Raw genomic sequence first — 10,000 nt, 5'->3', positions numbered from 1 at the left:
TTGAAGTATTATTGAGATCTAGTCATATGCAAAGAATGGTTTTCTTTTATTCCTGGAATGTAACATGGCCATCAATGACATAAGTGAAAACCAGCATTGATTGCATTTTTAAAAAAATGTTTTTTTTTTTTTATTGATAAGTAAAATACTTTTAGTGTAAAGAAAAGCACAGCTATCAAGGTGCATGCAAGCTTGGCTTGTGTCATTCTCCTATTTTACCTTTCTCCATAGTGGTCAGCTATTTGCTGTGAACCTTAATAATTTATTATACTACTACGGCTTCTGTTGTAGCTTTTTGTAGCCTTGTGTAGAGATATACTTTTGCCTTGTGTTGCTGTGCTTCCTATAAGGACAAGGAAAGAGATTGTTCCTTTTGAGACCAAGACTAAAACTTCAGTTCTGTTTCTTTGAAGGAAACAAGAATTCATTGAAAGGTGGAGCTTCAAAGAGAGATGTTGCATTTGCTGCTGCTGCTCATGCAAGGATTCATGGAACAGCAACACTTTGTGTCAAGATGTACAAATTCTTCTCAGGCATGAGAAGCGAAACAACCAAATTAAAGAAAACTGCAGGAAATATCGAGGAGCTATTCCTATCAGTATCCCTTGATAATGATCTGTTATCAGAGATACAGAAGCGGGATCTAAACCCCATGGTTATTAGAGTGTCTTCAGCTAGTGACCTTCCTAACAAACCAATGTCACATGTGGAGCTTAGAGAAAAGTAAGGCTCTTTAAAATTGTGTAAATGACTGTTCCAAACTGTATGTAACACAAGACTGAAGTACATATATGACCATTCCACTGCTCACTGTTTCCTCTATTGCGGCGATGACGTAACATGAAAACCATTTAATTCATCTGAAAATTGCCACCACAGTGGAACCTCCACTCAAGGGACACCCTCAGGACCAGGGCAGGTGTCCCCTGAATAGATGTGTCCCAAAGGAGAGGCTCCACTGTATTCCTTAAATTTCGTACCGTGTGGATAACTTTTCATACGTTCTCTTAATTTCAGATGCAAACCTGTGTACATTTCTTATCAGTTCTACAAGCAGCCTTCACACAAGAGTACTGGCCGAGAGCAGGGTAGTGACGTGTTCTGGGACGATATAAATGTGGTCCTTCTTGGAACGCTGGACAAGGGTGGCCTGGCAGAGTATCTGCAGGGGCCTCGGTTTGAAATCGAGGTTCATGATAGAGATCGTAAAATCGAACAGAAGAAACCCAAACCAAGTTTGTTTGGTGAAAATGCTGAGGATGAGATGATTAATAATGTCAGCTTGGTAGCAGGTAAATCAACAGGAGAATTGAGCAACGGTGAAAAAGCTCAGTGCAAGTGCAGTACGGTTATGGCTTCGATAAACATGATTTTTTTTTCTGGCTGCCTTTGCAACTGCCAATGTTACTCAACTAACTTCGATGTTCTTTCCAACTTTCACTTAACTTGACTCAAACGCAAGCATTACGCGATTTGCCCATCTCGTTCATGTTTTATCGATATGAGCGAAGTATCCTATAACTGTCGTAATGGTGGAACGGTTTTAAAGTAAAGATAGAGAATGAGAGATTTTTAATACTGTCGTACGTTAACACTGTCATCGTTCCCTCAAATTTTGTAATTTCTTGTCATTGTTGTAATGCATGCGCAGCCTGGTGATAATTTTTGTCTCTGCTTGAACTGCAACCTCGTTCCCAGGGTCTCTATTGTCACCGACAATGAGACCCTCAAACGAGGTTGCCTGAACGGATCAATATTATCGAGGGAATAAAGTGGGTAGTTTCTAAAGAAACTGTGGTGCTGCGTTGGTGGGGAAGTAGTAAACGAAAAATTCTGGCTTTATCAATGGTATTTAACGCTGGTTAGTGCTAGCCATGCCTCGAACAACCCGGGCCAGGGATTCTAAAAGATGAAATTTTGAGCGTTAGCCCTTCATCAGAGCGAATTGAGGAATTATGGGTTGTGTTGGCTCAATGGGTTAAGCCCCGTTGGGCTGGGTTATATACTGGATGGGTGACCTTATAGAGATAACCATTGCCGTACGCTCCAAAGTTCACTCTGGTTTCCATCCATTCGTGGTGGGTAAAATGAGTACCAGTACTGGGGACAAGTTGTGTTGTGTATGCAACGGGATAGGAGTGGCGCCCACCCCTGCTGTGAGTTGCGTTAGACGCCGCAAGTTACAGTAGAATGCCATGAAAAAGGAGCCTTCGGGTTGCCTTCGACCTCGGTCCTTGACCTTGGCCGACCACTTGTCTTGCTTGTTGTCTTGTAGTTTTTATAGTCGAGTAGGTGCTACGCTATTTGTGGTAACATGGCAACGTGAACAATAGGAATACATTAGGTAAATGAAAAGCGTTTGTTAATACTGTGGGGGTTAACCCTTTCACTCCTGTGGGGTTCCCCATTGACGAGTAAAATCGTCTGGCGTTAGACAGAGTAAAATTTATAAGTGTCACTCTTGGGAGTGAAAGGGTTAAGGGTGCCGATTTGGAAGATGAATTTTTGTACCCGATTCTTGCGGCTTAAGTCGTACCACATGGCCGCAGATAGCCATGTGTGGTTTGGAGTGGTCAAGGAGATTAAAATGATGAGCGACTAGCTTAGATGCATCCTTGTCATTCTTCTCAACATCTGAATGAATGACGGAAAGCTGCAAGAATCTGGAACAAAAATTCATCTTCCAAATCGGCACCCTTAATCCCCACGGTATTAATGAATGCTTGTCATTTACCTAATGTATTCCTATTTTTCACGTTGCATTGTTACCACCAATAGCGTAGCTCCTACTCCACCATACAAAAAACTACACACAACCCATAATTCCTCGAATCACTCTGACGAAGGGCTAACGCTCAAAACGTCAGCTTTTAGAATCCCTGTACAGTAGTCAATTTACATTATCAACTCCGTTGATAAAACCAAATTTTTGTGTAATATTATTGAGGGCCTACCAGGGAAGTCCTTGTTCCCAAAATTGCTTCCAAACTTGTTCTCAGCTTTTTTATCCCAAAAATGGTTTATGTTCCCTTGTTCCCCTGTTCCGACCAGTTCAAATTAGCAATGTTCCCTTGTTCCAGAAAACCCTGGGAGACCCTCATTATTAGTTTGTGGCATCGTTTACGGTTTCTGTCCAAAAGTAGAGAGGAAACTCAGAGGTTGCAAGAAGGAAAGCGGGTGGATTTTCCTATGTCTTTCGCGAATTTCGAGCTCGATCTCTGATCTCATTTAGTGTCCTCGCGTGTTTATGTCATAAATGACAATAATTACTCAGTGGTGATGAGACCTAATCCTTCTTTAGGTCGCCGTACAACTCATAATCCCTTCATAAGCCGTGACAAGCCGTGGGATCCATATGGTGTGGCTAAGTTTGATTTATCAGGCCTGTTACTTGGACAGAAATTCTTGCACATGCGATCTCCAATACAATGCTGTCCCTTACCTGACACCTACTCTGGCTTGCAAAAGCCAGATGGACCTATTGTAGGACAACCGGGAAACGTGGATGGACCAGGTATGTCCCTAAAAAAGCTACTGCAAGCTGCGTTAGCTGATTGATTATCATCTATAGATTGATTATCATCTATAGGAGCAAGGATGGCACAGTCGGTTAGTGCGTGGCCTTGGTGCAAGAGATCCTGAGTTCGATTCCCGGATCTCGCATCCTTGTTTCGACTTCTTTCCTTTCCGTGTTGCTAAGTAGCTTTAAATACCCGTAAAACGGAGCACTGACAGACAGGGGGGTATAATGTGCGCACCGTCGACTCCAGGTTTGTTAGGGTTAGGGTTAGGTTTGTCAGTTGAATTACTGTTACGAGTCATCGACGTTAAATATGGTTGCTTTACTTTTACTTTACTTTATAGTAAACACGCATGCGCAAACTTTGCAAACTACTCGACAAGTTCGCGTGTGAACTAAACGCGAGGTCATCGCGAATTCCCGAGCTCGATCATACATATTTTAAGTGCTATATCCTTATTTCGATTGAAATATTGTCGAGAAGGGTTGGGTTTTTTATAGGTTTTACCGCCAGACCTTGCGGGAGGTAGTAGGTTCAACGCTCAGGGTCTTGAGAAAATTTTGTAACTCATAACTTTCCTCTTCATTGTATTTTTTTTTTTCAGAGGATAAACCAATGCCTGTTGCCAACTACTTGGAATGCGGAAGTGAATTGAAGGTCAAAGTTCATCTGGCTTATCCTTTAAGTGCTTCACTCGGTTTAGAACCAGTGAACACCAGGGAACGAGATGAGGTAAGAAAGATGGGTGAATGTGAAAGCATTTTCCTTTGTCGCCCCAAAAAACGACAACCTAAGAGTTAATGTGTTCTTTGGAAATACTTGTGGAGGAATATTATATTAACTCTGCTTTTGGAATTGTCCGCACCATTTGCTGGACTTGTAAAATGTAAACAAGACTGCTTGGATTCCAATATGGCAAACTTAAACCGTCCGTTCAAAGGTTTAGATTTCCGTTTAGGCACGCGAAAGTGGTAACTTCGGGTAAAACCTAATGTTATCTTCATCTATGTTGTCGTTAGCGGCTCAACGCTAGTTTGCACACTTAGTGATTCTGCTGCCAAAGCTTACCGTTCTCTCTCTCTCTCTCTCTCTCTCTCTCTCTCTCTCTCTCTCTCTCTGTTTAATTTTTTATCATGCAGTGTCCATTTGGTCGGGTCATTTACGTGTTTGAGTACAAGAATGCACCTTTTCTACGGCGACTGCAATCTGAGATCACAGCGGTGAATGCCGGGGCCCTGGAACTAGACACACTGCCACAGCATGTGATTGACGCTGCCTTGTCGACGTACAAACTATCAAGGTAGGATACGTCGCGTCGTGGATAGCCTTTCCCTCCCGTCCCTTGTACTGCTATATATGGTCAATTACAATGGCCATTGGGGAACGAATATATTTCACTGTTTTCCTGAAGGAATGATTGCTTTGTTTTTTTTTTTCCTGTGGAGTACCAAATATTTTATTTCTGTTCGTAAACTCTCATTAGGAGAACTACAGAACCATGCAAACTTCTAGATCCCCATTGCCATACGCAGGAAACGAAGTCAATTTTTGCCATTTCCATCCGATAGAGGAAACCCTAGTAACTCAATCTGTAGATTTTTTCTTCAGATTGCATTCATGTTCAACGCAACCACTTCGTTTTTTCTTTTTTTATAATCAAATTGCGAGCTTAAAGTAAACCGGGAAATTTTAATTAACTTTCAATTGATTTAGCAAAGAAGCACTTCGCTCTCTTCTCTTAAAGAGATCGAAACGGCTAATGTCTCCCTAAAAACAAAAGGCTGAAGTGATTTTAAGTCATGGCGATTTTTGCTTGTTTTAAAGTGATCAGCGAAGGAACAAAGAACTAGATATAATTACGGGATTTCAAGTGCTCGATGGACAGTACCACATGTTCGTTTTGGAGGGCCTGGCAGATAGAGGCATCAAGAAACTTTGGCAGAATCTCCCCAGGCCCCAGGAGGAAGGTAAGAGGACTTGACAATGATATCAGCAAATAAACATGGTGGTTTACAATTCTTTCTCTAGGGTGAGATCGGACGTCAGCTTGTAAATGGCACCTCTGGCAGCCGCTATCTGTCCACATTAAATCTCACGCACCCAACCCTACCCACTCATGATATGTTCATCCGACAGTGTTGATTAGCCAATATCAAAAATACCATAATACACTTTCTTTGTCCTTCCAAAATGTTGCATAAGCGTTGTTTTTATTTTCTCTTGGGACTTATAATAGTAACGATAAAAATCAACGGTAAAAGACGACTGTTCGACCGTACTTCGGCCATTTATCAAGTGAATGGTGAAACTGAAACAGTGATACATATATATATGCGTATAAGAAGGATAAAAGGTATAAAAAGATTGCAGGTGTAAACGGACAATAAAAACATACAAAGAAAAAACTAATAAAAGCGAATTACAAACCTTAGCATGAATGTGATTTTTTTTTGTAGGGGACGTAGTCCCCGGTGTTGTGGTCTGACCTTATCTGGACGGGGGCATCTCTTTCACTTCCTAAAATAAAATTGTAAACTGTGTAATAAGCAGTCTGGCTAAAGTCCCCCGAAAAACATTGTAAATTAGTCCTGAAAAGCCCCGAGGGGAGAGACTAATAGCTTCACTCACTCACTCACTCACTCACCAACATGGCCGTCTTATCACGTGACTGACTGCAATCAATTGAGTCCGATTGCTGCGATTGCACATTGAGAGTAGGTCTTAACTCATGAATAAAAAACATTTCATAGACGAGGCAGTCAAATTTGTTCTTGCACTTCATTCTTACAAAGAATTTTAGTGTTTGAATGAAGTGCATGAACTAACGATAATCGTTAATTCGTGGTAGAGAATGAGTCGTGAGGAGAGAGAGGCAAGAAAAGAGAGACACGGGAAACGAGATTGAAGCCGGGGATGACAAATGTTGGGGTTAGACGTAACCTGTTCCATTTTTCTATATTAGGTTTCAAGTGAAGCTATGATCTTCGCAGTTATGAGCGCAATTTTTGCAATTGCGTAGAGAAGCCTGAAAAATTCAGGACTTCAACGGGGTTTGAACCCGTGACCTCGCGATTCCGGCGCGACGCTCCAACCAACTGAGCTATGAAGCCACCGACGTTGGGAGCTGGTCATTTGTGGGTTCTAATGGTCCCGTGAGGAATGAATCAATGATGAAATGGTATATGAAATGAATCATATATGAACTGCGGATATGAAATCAAGTGAAGCTATGATCTTCGCAGTTATGAGCGCAATTTTTGCAATTGCGTAGAGAAGCCTGAAAAATTCAGGACTTCAACGGGGTGCACGAACAACCTGTTGAAGCTGTTACTGTTGAAGTCCTGAATTTTTCAGGCTTCTCTACGCAATTGCAAAAATTGCGCTCATAACTGCGGAGATCATAGCTTCACTTGATTTCATATCCGCAGTTCATATATGATTCATTTCATATACCATTTCATCATTGATTCATTCCTCATGGGACCATTAGAACCCACAAATGACCAGCTCCCAACGTCAGTGGCTTCATAGCTCAGTTGGTTAGAGCGTCGCACCGGAATCGCGAGGTCACGGGTTCATACCCCGTTGAAGTCCTGAATTTTTCAGGCTTCTCTACGCAATTGCAAAAATTGCGCTCATAACTGCGAAGATCATAGCTTCACTTGATTTCATATCCGCAGTTCATATATGATTCATTTCATATACCATTTCATCATATATTAGGTTTGATTGGTTGTTTTACGACCCTTGTTTTTTTGTAACCAAAGCGTTTATTTTTCAACAGATATCAGCAAGTTCAATGTTCTCTACAATTCTGATCTGCGATTTACTGAGCGACTGTACGCAGCGCTCGATGTGGACTTGTGCCGAGTCCGACTTCATGAGCCACTTGAGGTCATAGTCCAAAATCCACTACTCTACGTGAGGGATCTGGTTCCTAAACCCTGCTTTGAGGCGCTATCAAAACTGAAACAGGTAGACGCCTGTAGGCTATGTTGCGTTTTTCGTTTTGTGATATTCCAAAAATACTTCTGGGGTGTACTCTAGCCTGTTGCAAAACCGTAGCTTTGGTAGAAATCGAAAATATCTTTGTGGTGAATCGGTTAATGTTTATATAATAATAACACCTGGATTTTCTAGAGTTTGTGGGAATATTCATATACGTATACATACTTTTTTCACACTTCCTTCAAATTTACAATTTTAACAACTTATGATTTAGAAACATTACATATAGACTATACAATCACATTTTACACGAAATGTAGCTTACTTCTTAGGGAATGCCTACAGTAACAGCTTGATAACCGTGAGGTTTTTGCGTCAAAAGGAATTCGTATCTCTGCTACTATCTTTTCTTTACTGAGTGCTAACGATATTTTTCTTGCAGGTGTTAAAACTCACAAAGCTCCGTGAAGTTACTCGAAACAACTTGTTTCCGTCTGCTGACATGGTCGTTTCTATGAGCCGAGAATTTGGCGTACCTCTGACTGCGGAAGATTTTGGAGGTAAGATTATAATAAATTATCACTGGGAGCCCTTACTCCCAAACGCCCCGGGCAGAAGTAATTTATGCGGGGAAGAGGCGAGCCGGGGGGGCGGAAGGAGAGGGAGCCATGGCAACACGCCGCTGGCCACTAAAATGGCGGCCATTTTTACCAAAAAAGGGTAATAAATTATGCAAATAGTATTCTCCAAAAGAAAACACATGCACGGAAATTTTCAACTTAAATCTCAATGGAATAAGGGGCGTTTGTACACGAGAATGGGGCCGTTTTCACGCAATAACGACGTTTCGTTCAATTTCTGATGAAGGGATTACGCAAGGGCGACGTCGACGGCAACGAAGATGTTAAGCAACAAAAACCGTGAATTCCTTTACACGCTTTGCGGCTCCTGTGTTTTATATTTTAGTAGAATTAACTATATTGGAGGGTAATTTGAAGTGCTGTTCTCTACCCATGTAAACAATGTGAGCGTTAGCCCTACTTATGGAAATGGGCCCACACAAGGGCAGAGAAAAACTCTGACCAGGGTGGGAATTGAACCCACGACCTTCGGGTTAAATCACCTCTGATAAGTAGATTGTGTTTTCATCACGATCGACTTGACAGCGGCCTGAAATGACCAAATTTGAGGTTTCATTTGAATCAGTTATTGTCGGAAAAACCTCAGGAAAACGAAATTTTCACGACCAAAAACAAATAATTCACGAATCACGCATACCTCATGAGATAAATCACGCGTCACATGCATTCAGGTATTCACGAATCACGTTTCTTTTTAAGTAACTTTCACGCGTCACGTACAAATTTTAGCCCTTATCACGCGTCACGCATAAACCCTTTGCCACCCTCGTCTCATGCAACAAAAATCGTACCGTGTAAATCGGCCCTAATAAGTGTTTACCATCTCTTTATGTTGTTCTTTCTCATTATTTATCAGTGTCGTGTTTGGAATTTTAAAAGTAGAACAACTTTGGATAGAGTGACTCGTATGACCTTGAAAAACACCGGCAATTCAAGGATTCTCGAACTGATTTTTAAGAGGACTCAGATATGGGCAGAAGCAATCAATCTGTTACTAACTGAAGTTGCAAAAGTCGATTTGCACGTTGATGTCACATGCATGTTCGCTCAGCCAATAACAATCCGTGCGCTCTTTCAAGGTCTTATGAACTTGTCGCTCTAATTGCTTGGTGATCCTGCCAAGGAGAAGTTGTATTTCGGAATTGCGCTCTGAACATTTTATCAACATGTTAAGTAAGCTTATCCTGCCAAGGAGAAGTTGTATTTCGGAATTGCGCTCTGAACATTTTATCAACATGTTAAGTAAGCTTATCTTATCTTATCTTATCCTTGTTTCTTGACTCAAATAGCTTTCTTTCTGCCCTTTTTTTCTTTCAGATATGCTATTTCTTTGTGTGCTTCTTTTGAAATACTGTGGGGTTCCTTTCGACTTCTGTATTAAGTCTCTTCTGTCATCAAACCCTTCACTCACAGCCCAGGTTATACTTAACAACAAATTTCTTTAACTTTTCAGAAATCTGTTGCGCTGTTTCATTACCCTTATCTTCCTTTTTTCTTTTTCTCTCATATTTATTCTATGAAGCAATACTTTTAACCTAATTAATAATTGTTTTTAAATTGTATTTCTTTTATCATTCATATTTTCAATTTGGGGCACCTACTCGATTAGTCTCTACTATTTTAGATGTCCCAAACTTACACACAACTATTGTATTTCTAGCTTGTCTCTTTGAAAGTATTGTTCTTTACTTATTGCCTTTCTCTTTTTTTCTTGTAAATGTGTATATTTTCGTGTGAGTTTAATTAGCATTTAAAAAATTGAAATTAAATTGTTGCTGAGGAAGTTGTATGTAGGTGACACCGCTAAAACGACAACCTGGGAGAGTGCGTGACGCAAATCTGAACGTTTTTTTAGGAGGCCACGCAACGCTCGTTGTGTGACATCCGACA

The 10,000-nt window shown here is 40.9% G+C and overlaps 1 protein-coding gene across 1 annotated transcript in view; it reads left to right on the top strand.

Moving 5' to 3' along the window:
- The window catches only part of LOC138011444 (uncharacterized), a 20,274-nt gene that overhangs the window by 4,369 nt on the left and 5,905 nt on the right, over window positions 1–10,000 (top strand). The window contains exons 6-13 of the mRNA XM_068858436.1: window positions 414–723; window positions 1,018–1,292; window positions 3,302–3,514; window positions 4,126–4,253; window positions 4,661–4,821; window positions 5,346–5,488; window positions 7,306–7,496; window positions 7,912–8,029. Coding sequence (XP_068714537.1) covers window positions 414–723; window positions 1,018–1,292; window positions 3,302–3,514; window positions 4,126–4,253; window positions 4,661–4,821; window positions 5,346–5,488; window positions 7,306–7,496; window positions 7,912–8,029 — 1,539 coding nt within the window. The remainder of the gene's footprint in view (window positions 1–413; window positions 724–1,017; window positions 1,293–3,301; window positions 3,515–4,125; window positions 4,254–4,660; window positions 4,822–5,345; window positions 5,489–7,305; window positions 7,497–7,911; window positions 8,030–10,000) is intronic.

Source organism: Montipora foliosa, chromosome 7 (genome assembly GCF_036669935.1).
Source record: "Montipora foliosa isolate CH-2021 chromosome 7, ASM3666993v2, whole genome shotgun sequence".
In the NCBI taxonomy this organism is placed as follows: Eukaryota; Metazoa; Cnidaria; class Anthozoa; order Scleractinia; family Acroporidae; genus Montipora; species Montipora foliosa.
Note: the sequence above shows the minus strand (reverse complement) of the source record. Positions and strands in the feature narration are given on the sequence as shown.